Source organism: Sceloporus undulatus, chromosome 1 (assembly GCF_019175285.1).
Source record: "Sceloporus undulatus isolate JIND9_A2432 ecotype Alabama chromosome 1, SceUnd_v1.1, whole genome shotgun sequence".
Taxonomy (NCBI): domain Eukaryota; kingdom Metazoa; phylum Chordata; class Lepidosauria; order Squamata; family Phrynosomatidae; genus Sceloporus; species Sceloporus undulatus.
Window position 1 is genome coordinate 125,175,266 of NC_056522.1, and position 20,431 is coordinate 125,195,696.

Consider the following 20,431-nt stretch of genomic DNA (forward strand, 5'->3'; position numbering starts at 1 on the left):
GCGACCCTAAGGGCACAAAGAGCTACAGAGTGTCACATTGCAATCCATCCAAAAAGAGACATATGCACATGTAAGCCATAGGTATGTGCCCATTTCACTAACAGGATTCCAGTCACATAGTTCTTGAGTATGGAGGGTCCCACTGGACTGCAGAAACAGTGTACAAAGTTAGACCTGGATCTGTTCACAGAATGCAAGTTAGCCACTTTATGGAACTTAAATTTAGCAGTTATGGAATAGAAAATTTGTTCCAGAGGGTTTTCTAGTCATCTACAGCAGGTTTTCAGGGTGCTCTGGAGCAGGAGGAGGAGGACAGACTGACCTCCACCCCCAGCCACTGATGTTGAATTCTGCTCTTCTAGAAGTGTAGCACTGAATACAACCCATATGTTCTAAACAAAATGTGTATCATTCTGTGTTCATTCATTTATTAAGATTATTAATCAGTCAGGCCTATTCAATCTCAAACATGAAAATGTAATTATTGAACATTACTACCCCACCCCACCCCGATACACATGCACGCTGTGCCTTGTTACCATCCAGTCTTAAATCAGGGGTGTATTGGCAAACTTTCAAGGAAATATAGGATCAATATATTTATAAACTAACAGATATATATGAAGGGAGAATTAACAAATTAGAGTTGAATATTTTTATGAAACTCAAATCAAAGTCACCTCATTGTAATCTAATCTGCCATTAATTGCCATTTATAAATGTATGATACTTCTTCAAACCAATTACTTGGGAAATGTGTAATGATAATGTGCATGTACCTTCCAAGTAATAAATGTTTATTGGAACTTGCAGGACACAACCTTACTCACGTGAATTATTGTTGAAGCTGCTATAATCGGCCCTTATTCTTCATGCTGTGTTCCTAAATTCCTTTCCTGACATTATCACCATTACATTTCTTTCAGAACATGGAGTTTCAGACTGTTGGAGACAAGACACTTTGTCTTTCTGTATATCGCACAATGTTGTTGGGTACATTTAGGAGAAAATGTCATAGCCTCTAGTAGGTTACCAATGGTCCTGATAACAGTATCAGATACCCAAGGTGATTGTTTAGAATTAGTTTTTGTTCAAGAGGATGACTACTACAGAAGGAATATTGGTTATGGAAAGAGTCCAGAATGGTTATTTAGTCCTCCTTATGTTTTATGGAATGGGAAAAAGGACAACACCTGCTGGCTATATCTGTGATGTGCACTGTGCCGTGCCACATTTCACATAAGGGAACCTGGGCACATGTAGCTGCACTAATTTATATAAGTGAGCCTGGGGATATATACTGACACATATTTATATACAGGAACCCGAGCATATATAGCGACACGTATTTATATAAGTCATCCTGGGTACATATAATGGCACATATTTATCTAAGGGAGCCTGGGCACATGCTGGACATAGACTCGCCACTCAGGAACCCCCAACCACTCAGAACTCCCAGTCATGCATACAGCTAAACACATGGATGTTACATACAGCTATTCATCTTTATACAGCTCCCTTTACTAGACATTACACAAAACATGTCACCTCGGTGGTCTGAGTGACACTGGGACCCTTTCCATTACTATGTATGTACTAAATGGCATTATTGACTAAAGAGAACAGTATCCGTAGAAGTGCCTACCCACATATTAAGTTCCTCTTTAGAAGCTCAATTTCCTACACTTCCTCTAGAGGGCTGGATGAGGAAAAACAAACTCAAGTTGAATCCAGAGAAAACACAGGTACTCGTGATAGGTACCCCAAGTCCAGATAGAAAAATTTGCCACCCAGTCCTGGATGGGGTCACACTTCCCCTAAAGGACAAAGTTCATAGTTTGGGAGTACTCCTGGACTCATCCCTTCAGTTATCATCCCAAGTGGATGCGATGGCCAGGAGTGCTTGGTACAAGCTTCGGCTGATACGCCAACTGCGCCCCTGTCTGGACCAAAAAGACCTTGAAACAGTAGTAACCTCTCGTTTAGATTTCTGTAATGCGCTCTACATGGAGCTACCTTTGTACCAAATTCGGAAGCTTCAGCTAGTTCAAAATGCTGCAGCCAGATTAGTCGCCGGAACCGCAAGGTCAGACCATATAACACCTGTATTAAAATCTCTTCACTGGCTGCCAATTAGCTTCTGGACCCAATACAAAGTGTTGGTTATTACCTTTAAAGCCCTACATGGCTTGGGCCTGAGTTACTTGAGGGAACGCCTCTCCCTACACAATCCGCCCCACACTCTCAGAACAACAGAGAAGTATTTACTTGAACATCCCAAAGTGAGATTAACAACTACTCACCAAAGAGCATTTACGGCTATGGCCCCCACACACTGGAACAATCTCCCGGAAGAGATTTGACTTATTTCTACTCTGGATGCCTTTAAGAAGGCCTTGAAAACTTACCTCTTCCGATTAGCATACCCTCCTGACTCTTTATAAAGAATATTATTCCCTAACAGAAATTTACCCCAAGATATTAATCAGGATCGGCATATTGCATGTTTTTAGATAGAAGATTGTTTTTATATTTTGTTTTTAATGATTGTTGTTGGAATTACTGTACTTGTATTTGTATTTGTAACTGCACTTGTATTGTATTGTTCCATTATATACTGACTGTAATCCCGCTTCGATCCACCGGGAGAAGCGGGAAAATATAAATAAAATGTATTATTATTATTATTATTATTATTATTATTATTATTGGATTGGAATGGAGCAAGGGACTACATTGTGATGTAGTGGCTCTGACACTGTGGAACTCCCTACCTAAGAATGGGCACCTCTCTTCTTATTGATTGTCATATAGCCGATTGACAAAGGGAGTTGTTCTATTGCCCTTTGGCACAATGAATCTAGACTGAACATTGATCTCTTTATTTGCTGCTGTTTTTTCTTGGCATCCCTGGATGCTGCTACAACTGCTTTTGATCTGCTTGTTTTGATTATGTTGCCATTTTAATTTACATTAGATTTTAATTAGTCAAATTGTGGGGTGGGGGGAGAAGTCTGCACATGAAGAGGGAAGAAACTTACACCATACTGAGCACTGCCATGGAGTGTTAGAAAATGGTGCTGCCAGCTGTCTAGTGGTTTGCAAACGTTGATCCTCCAGATGTTTTGGACTTCAGCTCCCAGAATTTCAGACTGTTGTCCAAGCTGGCTGGGACTTCAAAGCAGCAGGAGGACCAAAGTTTAGGAGCCACTGCAACTCAGACCACCAGTATTCCCAAAGAGGGAAGAACTGGGAAAGAGAAATAATCCTTACTGACACTATTCTGAACTAGTCAATAGGCTATTTCCCCCAAATCTAGTCCTTTTTGTTTTTCTGATTGCCTAATTCAATTATGCATCTGAGGGAGTAGACCAAAGAGATTATTCTTGGAGGAAATTGTTTTTCACCCTATCTGGGCATGGGTTGAGCACAGGCTTAAACGGGTGAAAACGGATCTTATTGCATGCCTCCTTGTCCAATTCAGCCGTATCGCGTACCCAATCCAGACTCCTGGCATACTTTTCTAAGAATGGGAAAGTAACATTCATTTGGAAAGTACACCAGGAGTCTGGATTGCGCAAGCAATGCAGCTAAGTTAAGAAAAGAGGTGTGCAATAAAATTTGTTTTCACCTGTTTAAGACTGTGCCTGGATTGGGCAAAAAGGGCATGCAATAATCTCTCAAGTCTCTGAAAGCTCATGCTACAACTTCTTTGGCACAGTTAGTGTCTCAATGGTGCTGCAAGATCCCTTTGCATTCCAGACTAACATGGCTGTGTACTGTAATGCAATCTTTTCTCTTCTCTTGTGGATATGTGCCTTCAAATCATCTGTTGAATTGTGGTGATGCCATGAATTTCATAGGGTTTTCTTAGGCAAGGGATACTGAGTTGGTCTTATTAGTTCCTTTCTCTGAAAAATAGCCTAAAGCACCTGAGGTTCACTGGTAGTTTCCCATCCAAGTACTAACCAGGGCTGACTCTTCTTAGCTTCCAAGCTCAGACAGGATCTGGTGCCTTTAAAGTATTTAGGCTCCACCTTCACTACCAATATTAAAAACTTTCTCACCTCAGTTCTGCTAGTGAGTGATTTTGTTAAAGGCTGGATGCTGCTCATTATTAACATTCATTTCTTTCTCCAGACATAAAGATTGCAGGCCAGCTGGAATCTTCTGGCGATGACATTTTTGCCACATTGAGCACAATGCCCTACTTCATTGGTTCCCCTGGCCTGCCCACTTCTGTTCCTGAAGATGATATTTTGGGCCCCACGGAACAAATCATTTTGTTGCCAGCTACCAGTGGCCCCTCAGCTGTCATAGACCAGTCTTTTGAAGCAACAAGTTCTGTATGGGCAGCAGCAACTGATGTCGGCATCCCTACAGGATTTGACATGGGAGTGCAGGACATTGCCACTGAACTGGGCCCAATTGACATAATGAGCCCAGCAACGGTGGAGGAGGAGGGAAGCGGCTACTATGCCATGCCAGAAATCCCAGACATGACCCCAGCTCCTCCACTGGAATATGTGACTACAAGCTCCATGACAACGGCAGCCAAAGGCAAAGAGTTGGTGGTGTTCTTCAGCCTGAGAGTCACCAACATGCGCTTCTCTGATGACCTCTTCAATCGGAGTTCTGCAGAATACAAGGCACTTGAACAGCAGTTCATGCAGCTGGTAGGTTGATATTTTAGAAAGAAAATCTTATCACATTTAGCTTTTTCAGCCCAAGTTTGAACAGTAAACACAAATCAGCAAGGGTGGGGAATGTGTGATCCTCCAGATATTGCTGGACTAGCCATCAAGCATGCTAGCAGAGACTGATGGGAGTTGAAATCCAACAGCATCCAGAGATCCCATTCCTGCTAAAATTAAAATGATACATAACTGATATCCTGTCTTCTTCTCCTTTGCCATTCATGTGCATCCAATTACTCCAGTCTTGACTGAACATTACCTTCCAAGAAAGCACATGCAGAACTGCAGCCTCCTTTCAATTACCTATGCAAACAAGGGGACACAACTAGAGTCCAAGAACCTGCATTGCAGTTCTGTCTGATGCAATTCTTCTTGAAGGACAGGCAGACACTCCCACAGCTGTTTAGTGATCAGGTGAGCATTTGAGGTGTTCAGGAACCATCTGAGTGTTCTGCAGCCAAGAGAAAACAGCAGCTCTTCCTCTTTCTGATCTTCAGTGCGTACATTAGAAATCCAGGAGAGAGAATTCTGCTTTTTTTCCCAGCTGGTTCTGAGGGGTGCGCATGCACACACATATGCGCATGCACACAGACCAAGTTAAAAATAAAGCAATGGCATCACTACCTAAGGTGACACCCAGTTCAGAGGGCTGCCAGCAGTAGGGCAGCAGCCACCTGCTGCTAACTCATTCATCCAGGCCTTCCAGTCGCCCATGGCAGTTAAAATGCTTTAAAACTACAGTATGGCCACACTCAAGGTCATTGGAGTATCCGCTGCAATGGCAGCAGGAATGATCACACTGGTTTCTGTGCCTGGGGAAAGGGGTGATATTTAGAGATTTCCTCTGGCAGAGCTTGGTAAGACATTAATGCTATAGAACTCTCGTTATATAGGAACAGTCTCAGAAACACCCAGGAAAAGCTATTGCCTCTCCAGACAGTGGTGTCACCGAGGTTGGTGTCACCTGGTGTGTGTGGGGGATCTTCTTGCTCCACCCCCAGCCACCTGTCCAAACTGCTGCTGAGGGAGGCAGTACTGAAGCCTATGGAGTGCCCATTCAGTATCCAGTGTGGTTGCTCTCTGAGCAACCATGCCAGACCCTGAAAGTATGCCCCCCCTCCAAAAGGCCTTCAGAGTCCACTTGGAGAGCAGCCACATTCATTTTGACCTTTCAAAATAGCATTTGTTTAAAACAGAATGGCTCAATGGCCTGGAAAAACATACAGTCAGCCCTCCATATCCACAGAGTCTGCATCCATTGAGTTAACCATCCACAATTTGACAATCTCCCCCCCCACCCCACCCCACCCCCACCCCCCAAAAAAGCAAATCTTGATTTTGTCATTTTATATAAGGGACACTATTTTAGTATATCATTGTATATACAATGGGATTTAAGCAGCCATAGATTTTGGTATCCAGGAAGGGTCCTGGAATCAAACCCCAGCATTTACCAAGGGCCCATTCTACCCATGCAATATCATTTACTGCAACACCTCAAACACATATTGGCTCACTTCCTGTTAAATAAATAAATAAATAAATAAATAAAATTTTTATTTGTACCCCGCCCTTCCAAACGATCAGGGCGACATATCCCTTAGAATCATAGAGTTGGAAGAGACCACAAGGGCCATCCAGTCCAGCCCCCCTGCCATGCAGGGACACACAGTCAAAGCACTCCTGACAGATAGCCATCCAGGCTCTGTTTAAAGGAGACTTCACCACTCACTCTTATTGGAGAAAAGGTGTTTTCTGGGTCTGCAGAGGTTGATATTCCCTTCTTCAATCTGATTCACCTAAATTTCCCCCCTCCCTTATTGAAAAACCTCTGAAGCCCTCTTCCCAGGCGTTTCTAGTTTCATGGCCATGATCACAGAAGCATCTCACCATAGCCAGATGCAAAATGATGACATCAACACAAAGGTCACCTGGGGTCTGCCAGCACTACTCATTTCATGACTGGCTATGCTGATGTAACCAAGTGCATCTGCAACCCTGTCCAATCCCCATAAAGCAGGGAATGGCTGAGCTGGGTTGGGGGGCTTTGGAGCCTGTTCTGGTGTGATATTTGGTTTTAGCATAGGTCTGCATACAGATCTACTACACTATGCTAAACCATTCAGTATTGCAGCCTTTGTGGAAATGCATAAATTTCCAGGTGTCTTCCTTTTCCTTTGTATAGCCAACTATGGGCAAAACCCACAGGAAGCTATGAGGATCCTTCACCTACCACTACAATTCACTTTAGGCACGTTTAAGTCCCACTGATTTCTTTTTAAATGGACTGCACCCTATGAATTACATTAGAAAAAAACTGCACTTAGTCTATTTTAATAGATTATTTTAAAAAGATCTTTCTAAAGAGGTTGACACTGAACACTTAACTGAGAAACATGACCTGATAGCAAAGGTAAAATTGGTTAATAAAGTCAGTGAAACAGAACAGAGGATTTATGTGTCCCCCCCCCCCGCCCCCCAATGAAAAGTGTCTGTAAGTGGAATTAATGACATGGAGGAAGGAGCTTAAAATAAAACTGCCTCCTTTTTATTTTTTGTTGCAGCTGCTTCCCTACTTACAGTCCAACCTCACAGGGTTTAAACAACTGGAAATACTCAATTTCCGCAATGGAAGTGTGATTGTCAACAGTAAAATGAAGTTTGCCAAGTCGGTGCCATACAACATCACAGAGGCTGTCCACTGTGTATTGGAGGACTTTTGCGATGCAGCAGCTCAGCGTCTTAATCTCGAAATTGACAGCTACTCACTTGATATTGAGCCAGGTGATGTAAAAAATGGGATGGAGGGGAGAGAGAAACCAAAGGGACTGCTCTTCTGTAAGCATTTGGTCATGACACCAGTTCCCATGCTGTCTTCCAAGTGTAGACACAGGCCTTCTCTCTGAGAACTGCTTCTCACTCTGTGCAGACCCCAGGATATCAAGTACTGTAGGTGTGGGTTGCATACACTGAAATGTTTAGTCCACAACAAAGGTTTTAGTCCACACAAAAATCAAGAACTGGGGGGAAAGTACAATTTGGGCAGGGAACATAGACATTAGAGATGCATGATTTCACTTATTTAATTCTTATATATGGAAATTAATAGCTTCAAACATTTAACCCCTGGGGCTGAGTGAGATTATGAGATTTTTTTTTGCATGTTTTTCCATTATTTTTCTCACAGGACAATTTCAGTTAAATCATTGGATCCATTCTTAAGTTATTATTCTGTGTTCTGTTTGATGGCTGGAGAAGCACCATGTGGACTATTGCAAAGAACTGAGTGGCTATTTAATTAACTTACTTTCTTGCAAGGGAATCTAATGCATAGATTTTCTCAGGATGTGGTACTGTGAACTGTCACTCCCAGTCTCAGAAAAAAGATTTGGTGGTAACACAGCCTAACTTCATTACTGGCCTATCCAGGGGTAGCTGTGTTGGCCATATAGCAAAGTAGAATAACATCTGAAATCTACAAAATGGTGATACCTTTTTTATAATACTTGGAAGGCTTGTGACTAACATCATCACAATTCTTTTCTCCAGTATGATTTTTAACACCTTGCCTGATGAAGAAGTCAGTGGAGCTTTGAAAGTTTGCAATATATACTTGGTGCATTTTTGGTAGGTCCAAAAGTGGTATCACTGTTTTGTGGATCTTGGATGTTACTGTACATCATTACTGGCAGTTGGTTTTGTACAGCATGCTGCTGCTGACAGGGACTGTGATTGTGCTGATCTTAAGAATCACATACAGCTGTTGCAGGAACAACTGTTCAGTTGGTCTCCCATTCCCTAGAACTGATGAATTTGTTCCCACAGCATTGAGTTTCTGAGTTTTCCTCCCACCCACTCTGACTTTTTTGGCATTTCACTCTTAAAGAACATGACATAATGGGATATTAGCACCCTGCTGTGACATAAGTACACATTAAGTAGGGATTATCTGCTTGGGTGGAGTAGGAAACTGAGTGTTCTTAATGGTAGAAAACTAGCTGCAGTTTGGAAATAGGAGAGCAGGGAAGAGGCACAGAAAGTGGCAGGCAACCTATGGGAAATGAAAGCTCCTGAACACACATGTAAGCAGAATGAAATATTACAGTGACAACTATCTAAAAATGACAAGCCAATTATATGATGTAAACTATTTAGCTGAAGTTGTGATTTTATGAGTGGTTGTAGGTGGTTCTGCTTTGAAGACCCATGGGTTACCTTATCACTGAAACCAAAGAAAGCTGTACACATAGTTCTCATCATGAACAGAAATTCTCCACTTTCCCACAGATCAAAGATAGAACACCATGTTCTGCTGGAATATGTTGGAGTATATTGACATGGCAAAGCAATGACTCTTCATCTATTGCCAACATCATAACTAAACACGTTGTCTTGACAACAGTCTTCAAGGCTCCTTTTCCTTAACATCCTACAAGCTTAGATAGAATGTGGATGCTGTATTGAATGAGACACATAGGGTCAAGTTTATAAAGGCTTGATTTTTCTATGGGGAATGGTCGTTGATTAAAATGGAAGCTTTCATACTACATAAAGTACTGCTAGCAAAACCAGCCCAAAAGAGGTCAGAACAGGTTGTGTTCCCATCTGACCATTCAGCAATGCATCCAAGAGTCCTAGTCTAAGAGGCAAATCTTCCAAGACAGCATTCTTTCTGATGTGTGTACATACCACAGATGTGTGTATGTGTGTGGGGGGGGGGGGGGGGGGGGGGGGAGGGAACGGACCCCCAGATAGTCCATCTCAGCTCAGGGCAACAGCCTATTAAGGAGCCTCCAATCCCTAGCATCTAGCATCTTTCTCGTTCTGTAGTTAGGAAGATGAAAGCAGCAAGCACAACAGGAGAGGCCAATTGCTCAAAAAAGACACAAACAACTCATTTGACATCACTGTTTTTTAAACTGACCAAACAAGGGAACATTTATCAGAGTTTCCAATTCTGTGCTGCAGGAATGTACAAAACTCAAGTCTCAAAAATGTACAAAATGTCTCTGAAATGGGATGAGGAGATTATAACTCACTGTGTTGCAGTGAGATTTTCTTTCCTGGCATTTTGTCATTTCTCATGAGGATGAACCATATCAGCATTTACACACACAAACATACTCAAGAGCCTTTGGCATTTATCAAGTAATAATGTATATTGCCTGTCACATATTGCTATTGGGCATATTTTTTTACCCCTCCATATTGCTAAGCTTCTGTTCTTCACCTTTCAGCACTTTCTCCCCACTCACTGTACTAGTTCTACTCTGTATGCAGTTTTCGCTAGACTGGAGTGAGGTACAGCAGAGAGGCTCATGTTTTCATGCATACCCTACTTCAGTAGTATGTGGGATACAGGCGAAACACTCCTTGAGAGCAAGTCCTAATTTTTAAGTCAATCCAAGGTTTGCTGCTTGAGTTTTTAGAATTTTCCCTCCACAATTACACTTCTGAAATTTTCAGATAACTAAAAAATAAATGTTATAAAAGGAAACTAGAGGCAGTGTAAAGAGGAGAAACAAATCCAATCTCTTGCATGAGATTTTGCAGCATAGAATTCAGACATACACCTTCTTTCTGATGTGCTATTGATATTTGCTCTCTGAATGAGCACTGTTCCTTGCTATGTTTTTCTTCATCCCTGGAATACATCTTGCAGCCGTGGTGACCTAGAATGGAAAAAGTTCATCCAGATGATCTCTTGCTAGGGTTGGAACAGAACACCAGGCTTGCTTGATGGAAGGAAGCCTAAAATAGTTTGGAAAATAGTTTAAAATGGCACTGAACCTTTGTGTTGCCTCATTTTCAAAACACACATTCAAATATAGGGCACTGTAATAACTGAATTTTGTGGAAGGGATGTAAAGCTACTTGTTATTGTGTCCTTCAGCTATACCACAAGTGGGGCATGTTATCTCTCTTGATCTTTTACCATTACTGTGGGGCCAACACATTCATGAATCTGATTACTACAACAAAATTACAGGAATATGAAACTGAAATTAGTAGAGGTTTTACTGCTATTTTATCTTTCGGAGAAGAGCTGGGAATCCTGTTCTCTGAACACATTGGGACAATGAGGGTGAACTTTGGTGCAAATAAGAACAGTAAATGGCAACAGTGCGTTCTCTTCCTTCCCCGTGTCCTGACATCATTTCTCTGCCATGTTCCACATTGTTGGCTGCAAGGGGCAGGTAAACATTTGGTGTAATGACATCAGAACATGGGATTGGTTTGAGCTTATGAAGAGAAAAACTAGGCTTCAGATCATTGTTTCCAACAGTGGCCCATAATATTTGTAATTTATACTTTGCTTTCCATTCCCCCCCCCCCCCCCCCACACACACACACTCATCAAGCAAGACAGAGACCATGGACAGAGATCTGTTGAGGACATGTGATCCAGCAGGAACTATGGGGCAGAATCTTTTAAGTTTCCTTTACCATCTGCAGCCACCAAACCACTTCAGTTCTGTTCTGGTGGTTTCCTCTGAAACATCAGGAATTAGAAGAGAAGGGAAATCAGCAAAGATGGCTTCCTCCCCTGGTCCACAAACAGAAATTTACTCACAGAGAGAGCTCTTTCTACTCCATCACATGATCAGAGTGGTCCCGTCCTCTTCCATCACCACATTACTGATGTAGAAAGTTAGGCGTCTGTCAAGAAGAGGTTGCTGTTCACAAGGAGGCTTTCTGTGTGAAGCAAGATCCCTAATCTTGATTTTTTTTCCCCGAATGCTAGAATAGACTCATTAAATCATGGGATTTACATAAGTCTTAATCTATGATTCAGACATTGATTTAACAGGTTTACACCAGTTGAGATTAGCAATTGGATCTGGACCATTGTTAATTAGCATTTTGCCATTGATTCATATCAATGATGATAATGATGACTTGGTAATGGTCTATCTTACTTTGATGACTAATTGAATTTTAACTTTTCATGGAAGCTAACTTGAAATAGTGTTTCCCCTAAATGGTGGCTTACAAACATTTGAAATAATTTATGAAGAAAACATATAATTGATGTTTGTGAATGTAAAAAAAAGAGACAATGTTGTTTCTAAGGTATGTGCATGCCTGTTGACTTATGGCAGCCCCATGAATGTCATAGGGTTTTCTTAGGCAAGCAATACCAGAGGTGGTTTTGTCAGTTACTTTCTCTGAGGTATACCCTACAGTACCTGGTATTCATTGGCTGTCTCCCATGCAAAGACCAACCAGAGCTGTCCCTGCTTAACTTTCAAGGTCAGAGAGGATTTGGTGCCTTTGGGATAGGTCATTTGCTTCTAAGATATGCAGTAAATTACATGACAGATGCAGCGGTAGTGCTATATATCTGTGGCAAGTCTCTTCTGTAGCCTCAGTAAATGTTTGCCAAATTACATGAGGCACTGTATCAATCAATCCACTTTAAAAACTTTCCTCCTTCCTATTACAGCTGATCAAGCGGACCCTTGCAAGTTCATGGCATGTGATGAATTTTCACACTGCGTAAAGAATGACTGGACTAAAGAAGCAGATTGTCTTTGCAAACCTGGCTATGTACGAAAAGATGGACGGCCATGCCAGAGTCTGTGCGAGATTGAACCCCACCTGTGTGTTAATGGTGACAAGTGTGAATTGGTCCCGGGAAGAGGGGCAGTCTGTAGGTAGGTAAATGACTCCAAACACAATCAGGCCTATTGATACTGCTGTGCAACTGATAGATATGAAATATAATGCAACTATGGGTAAGAAAATCCAGAGAGGGAACACAGTTCAAGAAGAGAGTTCAGAACATTTCCTGTCAAACCCTGTTTTCCCAGGTAAAGATTTTCAGACAGCAGGATTGGAAAGATCCTCCCTGGAGACACAGTACTTATCAGAGTAACAATGCTGACATAAATGGACATATTTCAGTGTCATCTTGTGCTTTTTCTACCTCATGCCATTAACTGTGCTTCATACACACGTAAATTAGAAGCTACAGCATGAAACTTAGTGGAAGCGCCTTATTAAGCATCTGCTTTTACATACTTGTAAGCTGTACATTGGATCTGATTTTACTTAGATTTAGTGTATTTCAAGAGTACAGTGTATACAATCAAGATTGTAATCTAGGGGTGTGGAAACTGGTTTTCCAGGTACTTTGAGTTACAACTGATACAGGCCTTCACCTAGAACAGATGGGAGTTGAAGGACCAAAGGTTGCTTATCCCTTGGGTGATCTCGAAAAGCTACTGACAGTTAATGTTTCAGTTATCTCAGCAGATAGTATACAGTAGATTGAATTGGATGTTAATGGAACTACATATTCTCCTTAGGGAGAAAGGAATGCGGATACTGCTGCTATATTTTAAGACTTTCAGACAACCCCTTCCCCAGCACACACTCACCCCCACCCACACACCACTTGTGGGGAAGAAGAGGTACAGTTTATTTTCTTTATAGGACCTTCCACCAGCTCGAGTACATGGAGTTTTCTGAGGTACGTATCTGATAATTCACCGTGCATGTGATGGGAGACAGAGCTATACATGTTTCCATGTAAAAAATGAGGCTGAGTGAAAGGATGCTGGTCAGATACTTGCCCAAGTTACAGAAGATTACTGTGATTCTCATTATTGTTCACTTTTTAAATAGCATTTATTGGGTGCCCGATAACAAGTTTTTGAGGTCATTCACAAGAAAAATATGACAATATAGTATTAAACATAGCACTGTATTGCATAAAATTATTTGTTGCATGCCTTAAAGCAGTCTCTGACTTATGCTGACCCTAAGGCTACCACAGGGTTTTCTCAGCAAGATTCAGGACCAAGAAGTGGGTTTGCCATTGGCTTCCTCTGGGGCTGAAAGCGTGTGGTTTTCCCAAGATCACTCAGTGGGTTTCCGTGGTTGAGAAGGGATTCAAACCCTGGTCTCCACAATCCTAGACCAATGCTCAAACCACTACATCACACTGCCTCTCGGCTTAGACTGTATATATACTGTATAGCCTTAAATATAGTACAGTGGTGCCTCGGGTTACGAAATTAATTCGTTCCGCGGCCGCTTTCGTAACCCGAAAACCCTTCGCAAGCCGAAAACCCATAGGCGCTAATGGGGAAAAGCCGCGATTTCATGTGAAATAGCGCTGAAAAGCACCAAAAATTTTTTCGTAACCCGAAAAAACATTCGTAACCCGGAACAGTTATTTCCTATGGGATTTTTTCGTATCCCGGAAATTTCGTAACCTGGGTATTTCGTATCCCGAGGTACCACTGTATAAAAACAGCTTAATCAGATATATTTAAAGGTCTGTTGCTGAAATGACATCACAATAGGGACATCTGTCATCATATATGAATGGAAGTGATGCCCTGCTCATGGTGTCTCAGGTGTGACTCATGCATGACTGAAACGAGAGAGGGTTGTGAATGACAAAATTCTACAAATTACAGCAAGAGTCCCTGTTTTCTGGTAGTGTACCTTCAAACCATTAATGACTTGTGGCAACCCCCAGGGGCTTTCTTGGCAAGATTTGTTCAGAGGTTTGCCATGCCTTCTTCAGAAGCTGAGAGAGTGGAACTTTCCCAAGTTCACACAGTGACTCAGCAGGGATTCAAACCCTGGTCTCCAGAGTCATAATCCAATGTTCAAACCACTACACCATGTTAGCTACATTAAGCCTTTGCTATGTGCATTTGTCTAGGCTTGATGTCACCTGGTGCAATAACCCATGATGTCATCCCACATTGACTTCCTCCTGTACTACACCATACAGAATCCTTAGTAATGTTTTTTTGTACTAATCTTACTCATAAATCACAATTCACTGAATGTAATGGCAATAGTGAAACAAGCAACTGGCAAAATTAAAATTACACCATTAAATTACAACGTCATACAGCATGAGTATGATATCCAGCATTTTAAAGAGATGCAGGCAAATGCCACAGCCCATGTCTGCCAAAAGGCAGACTACAGATCGGGAAGCAATGGTGTCACCCCCACTTAGGATGTCATTCAGTGCAGTCCACATACCTCACACACCCCTAGTGATGCCCCTGCATGAATCAAACAAAGGGCAAATCCCTCCTGCCCTGTTCCCTTTGAACAATGAAACTCCTTAAGGGTATGCTCACTTACATGGTTTCTTCTGAGTTATAAGTAGTTTGGTTTTTGCGCCCTTCTTGTTTTACTTTTTTACATATACCGTTTTGCTTTGCTTTTCCTCCACATTTTAGATGCCCAGTACGTAGAAACAGAGGAGAGCGTTGCACAAAATACACTCCAGCACCTGCCCGATCCAACATCTCCAAAGCTGTGATGCTAGGCTTACTATGCCTCATTTTCCTCCTCATCACTTTAATAATTAAATTACGATGGAAATGCAAAAGCAGGACTAATGTGGAGTAAGCAGCTCAACCCTTCCTGTTACCTTTTCTTCCTTCCTACCTTTCTTTCAAATTTTGACCTGTTAAAAGCTGCAAATAGGAAGTCTAATAATAAAACAAACATCTTCTACTCTATAGAGGCCCTCCTCTCAGCCCATACAGTGCGGAGAACACTGTAAGAATTAATCCTGCTTTTGATCACGATGAACCCATCAGTAGTTTCTGCCGTGGGCCGTGTAGCGTAAGTGCTTGCAGCAATTCCTCCGAGAGCAGTGATCAAGGGGCATTGCAAAATAATGAACACACAACAGAGCATGGAGGTAAAATGCATGCATGTAGTCCTCCTCCTCCTTCTCTTCCTCTTCAAAACATGCCTTCTCTAAATCGTAAAATTCTTCCCTCGCTCATCACAATAAACTTTTCTATTACCAGCTATGTAGCCTTCCGTATTCCAGGACTAAACATTACTAATCCTCACTGTCACTAATCCACTGAAACACACATCTCTGTAGCAGAATGTTTCCGTTAGTGGAGATCGTCCGATAAGCTGCCTGCATGGTATGTCCGGACTAGCTTCTTGGTCCTGATGGTGCTGATAGCAAGTAGCAAACATATGTCTTTCTTTTCATCATAGGCCACCAGACGCAAAACAAAGACTGACAAGTTAGTGTATGAAGCCGCAGATTCCAGCCACAGCCAGAGGATCTAAAGGTTTGTGCAGCAGGGTGGGGTTGTTTCATTTTTATTTTTTACTTTTATTTATAAATTATTGTCTGTATTCTTGGCAATGGAAGGAACTTCCCTCAATTTTATCATCTTAAATTTACTGTCATTTTTTAATGTCAATGAAGAGCCCTTCAGTTACATTGCTTATGCATTTATGAATGGAAATGCACCTTTTAACACCCTCTATTTTGTCAATAGCCAAACTTGTCACAGAAAAGTATTGTGAAAGTGAAATGTCACTCTGAGCTCCAAAAGGCTTGATACAAGTTAAAGAAAAGGCTATCTCCTATAAGAGAGTAAATTTAGGAGCCCCTACCCTATTTTCCAGTTTGTGAGCTTAAAAGAGAGGGATTCCCCTACAAAAAATATTTGTCAGGTGGAGTGGAATTCTTATCTCGAAGTAAATCCAAAAATGTTCTGAAAATGCTGAGAAACTTCACTTCAATTTAAAACAGAATGAAACTACAATATATTAGTGTGCCACGTCATACACAGGTGTGCTTTACGCAGTTTTCAGCATACGCTGAAAGCCGCATGGGAAGGAAGGGGCGGCGTGTCCCATAAGGACGAATGGGTGTGTGCCTGTGGCATGTGTGTGCCGCCATGCACACAAACCCCATTCATTTAAATGGGGCTCAAGCATAGGCGGTATTTGTTTTACGTGGGGGAGTCTGGAACGGATCCCCCGCATAAAGAAAGGGCAGACTTTATTATGTTGTACTGAGGATGAAACAAGCAATGAACAGAGCTAAGAGGAACAGCAACCAAGCTGATTATTTCAGCAATGCTGAGAGATGGCATTAAATAAGAAAATCTGGACTAGAGGAGCCCTCCAAATTGTCCTGTTAGCAAGTGACAAAAGGTGGATGGGAGGACTACTGCTGAATATTCTCACAGTTGGCAACCTGTTGGTTAGTTTCAACTAGAGTAGACCCATTCAATCAGTAGTTGAATGATTATCAACCCATAGGTAAGTCCCATTGATTCAATGATTTTACTTTAATCAGATTGAACAACAGCATTTAGGCCAATATGTGTGTAAGAAAGTCCCCAGCTTCTCAGGGAATCTAGAAAAAAATAAAAAGGGAAATACCTGGGAATAAGACTTTATCCCAACAGCAACCTCGAGTTTAGGTCCACAAATTCACACTTTTCTAAATGATTTTGGAATCAGAGTTGGTTTAAAGCTTTCCAAAATGGTTTTGACAGGCTTTTTTCCCTATTTCCTCTCCCTCCCCCCCCCTCCTCTTTCTTTCTTTCTCTTTCTTTTTTCCTTCCTCCCTTCCTTTTTGTAGCAACAGGACTTCCTCGTGTGATATTCACTCAACAATTGAGTCTTTGAGAAGACCAGCATCAAAGACTTCAGAAGGCTACCAATCTATTTTCCCCCCATAAAGGCAAAGAACACTTTAACTGAAGTTTATTTTTGCTAAGAAAAAAGAAAACGGTGGCTGCATCTACTTTCCTCAGAACTGCTGAATTTCATTACCTGTAATACATATTATCAAGAATACAGTGCTAAATGTATTTAATAACTGTACAGTGTTTATATAATGAATATTTTTTGTTATCTTTAAGCTTAGATGCATATGCAGAAGTTTGTGCTGGAAATGTTAAAACCTGTGGTGTTCTATCCTGAATTTTGAAAGGGACAGCAAAATGGCTGGCATGCATACTAAATAATGGGACAGGAGTCAGAAATGTATTAGTAACTGTTATAGGTGTAATAACTGGAGATGCATAATGAGGGAGCTTATTCAAGGCTTACAATAGGAAACAAAGGCCCGTTACAAACGGGCACCCTAGCACGGACTCAGTCCATACTAGGGTTAGAAAGGGGCGTCTGGAAGAGACGCCCCTAACCCTAGTACGGACTGAGTCCATACGAAATGGCGGCAGCTGTTCCACATGGCCGGCGCCATCTTGACGTAACGGACGCGCTGCTTCCACACGTCGCACCTCAGAAATGACGCTGCGAGTGTGCACTTCGGCACTTGCGGCATCTTTTCCAGGGCGCAGGAAGGAGCGCGATTTTCGCACTACTTCTTTGCAGCGTCCGGGAACCATGCCGTTTGGCTGCTGTGGTTCCCGGATGCTGCAACCGGTGGCGGCAGCAGACCGCCACTTTTCGGCGGTCTGTAACCCGCCAAAGCTTAGTTTTCTAGCCAGTTGTTAGGTTTTAGTCTTAGTACCCAATGATACCTAATAAAATAGAATAGATTCTCAAAATTATTGCACTTCTTTACCTGAAACAAATGGATGCAGCTTTCTATAAAATACTATTTTAAGAATTAACCGACATACTTTGTGTTCTATATAAGACATATTTACTATTACCTATACCCTGGAAAAGATAAGGTTGGGAAAGCTGCAACAGACCATAAAATACAGTCTTCACAGTATCGCAACCACTACTGTACAAGACTTCTCAGCTAGCAACATTTGGGCACAGCTAATATTTTTTTTAAAAAAAACCAAATACAGTGGTACCTCAGGATACGAAATACCCAGGTTACGAAATTTTCGGGATACGAAAAAATCCCATTGGAAATCATTGTTCCGGGTTACGAATGTTTTTTCGGGATACGAAGAAAATTTTTGGTGCTTTTCGGCGCTTTTTCGCACGAAACGCGGCTTTTCCCCATTAGCGCCTATGGCAATTCGGCTTACGAAGGCTTTTCGGGTTACGAAAGCGGCCGCGGAACGAATTACTTTCGTAACCCGAGGCACCACTGTATAGTACTGTATACTAAACACTACATAATACAAAATAACCCATTCTACTTTTAAAAAAATCAAGTGTTTCAGATGCTTGAAGCAAAGTGGGTAGTACAGGAAAGAAAGATACATGTTAAGAGAGGCTGGAATACAAAGTCACTTCAGATAGTCTAAAGAGGCAACATAAAAGGAAGCACCACAGCTCCTGTTATACTACCTTTCTCTCTCCATTTGTATAGAATATCCAAAGCCACAATAACTTTCTCGAGTAGATGTGCTTAGGAACAGCACTCTTTAAGTGGCAGTATTTTACTGCAGTTTAACATTGCTTCCTTCCTTACTGAACAGCAGGTCTTTTTACTTCAATTTATCAAGTGCATTTCTGCTCTGGGTATAATCCATGGTACCCCGAACCACCTCCTCCCTGTGTGCATTTAGGTGTTACAGCTTATCTAAGCAATAAAATGGTTAATTGCTTTTAACACGTTTACCGTTCGGAGTCAATACACGTAAAAGTTGAGCTAATCTTCATCTATTTATTTTGCTGTGATGTGAAGAAAATTGCCTAACAAGTTACATTCTCACATGGCTCGTAGATGGTGCATTAGAAATGCATGTCCCAGAAAGTTGTTGTTTGTTGGTGTTTTTGAGTTTTACAGTGCTTAGCGGTGTAACATTCCTTATGTGTAAATGGAGAATCTTGAAATCACTGGGGAGCCTACATGGAAGCCAAGGTACTATTTCACAACTTAGATAACATTTTTAGGGAATGCCTGCGGAGACATCCAATCACATACACACCAGACACTACTGGTGGTTGTATAAGTTAGACTTCTCATTGTAGTCACTATATTTTCATTTCAGAACTTTATTTTTTTTTTGTATGTGTTTCTTCATATAAATTTCTATTAGTCAAGCAATAGAAACCATTTTTACACTTTGATTTTCATTATGAAACAGTTGTTCTTGACCATAACTTATCAATATCCAATATAAATTACCAAATATCTTTGCTGGATGAGAATGTTTTGTATTTCAATAAAACAATAAAATTATTTAACTGGGTCTTTGTGTAAAAGCATTGCTTCTATTATGTTCCATACTGCATACATGCCTGTTTTTTTTTTAAATCTTAACCATTTCTATAGTTATGTTTCCAAAAAGAAATAAAACAGTAATTAAAGAAATACTAAGGACATTGGGAAAAATATTTCACAATCTCAACAAGAAATATTACTATTGTTCTAGATTTTTAAATAAATATATGCCACATCTGCTCTCCTTTATTCATTGAAGACATGACTGACTTTTTTTTTCCAAAGTGAATGATAACATTTTTCCTCCAGCCATTTTAAACCTAGAGAAGTGGTGGGGCATCCTTCTCTGGATGTCTTCAAAAAGGGGCCGGTGAGATACCTGCTGGGGGCACACTAGGTCAGTGTTTCCCAGACTTTGTTCCTACAGATATTTTGGATTTCACCTCCCAGAATTTGCCAAACTGGCTAGGGTTTCGGGACTTGGAAGTCCAAAATACCTGGAGTATCAAAGTTTGGGAAACACTGCTCTAGATGGAGTTCCTGCACTGACCAGGGGATTGGACTTGTTGTTCTATAGTGCCACTTCCATCTTTCTGACTTAGTGATTCTAAAACCAGCTTTGTTTTGTATTTCATGTAACAAATCTAAGCAGCACCTTCACCACATTTCTAGAAGTTCTAAAGCATTCTCTTTTCTATTTAGCATAGCATTATAAACCAAACAGTTTATGAAACTCATTTTAAAAAGAAGCTACTATCCTTTCCTATCCAATATTCCCATTTATTTCCTTTAACTTGAACATCAAATTGAAAAAAGCCAATGGAGTTTTCAGAACTCCCCAGTTATTCCCATTCTTTCTTAAACAAATAAAACTCCAGAGAGA

At 41.2% G+C, this 20,431-nt stretch overlaps 1 protein-coding gene across 1 annotated transcript in view; it reads left to right on the forward strand.

Annotated features, from left to right (window-relative positions):
• The window catches only part of IMPG1 (interphotoreceptor matrix proteoglycan 1), a 130,513-nt gene extending 112,241 nt beyond the window's left edge, over nt 1-18,272 (forward strand). The window contains exons 13-19 of the mRNA XM_042446904.1: nt 4,144-4,679; nt 7,265-7,484; nt 12,148-12,358; nt 14,918-15,085; nt 15,206-15,387; nt 15,702-15,778; nt 17,089-18,272. Of these exons, the coding sequence (XP_042302838.1) occupies nt 4,144-4,679; nt 7,265-7,484; nt 12,148-12,358; nt 14,918-15,085; nt 15,206-15,387; nt 15,702-15,727 (1,343 nt within the window). The 3' untranslated portion in view covers nt 15,728-15,778; nt 17,089-18,272. The remainder of the gene's footprint in view (nt 1-4,143; nt 4,680-7,264; nt 7,485-12,147; nt 12,359-14,917; nt 15,086-15,205; nt 15,388-15,701; nt 15,779-17,088) is intronic.
• Nucleotides 18,273-20,431: the final 2,159 nt, after the last annotated feature.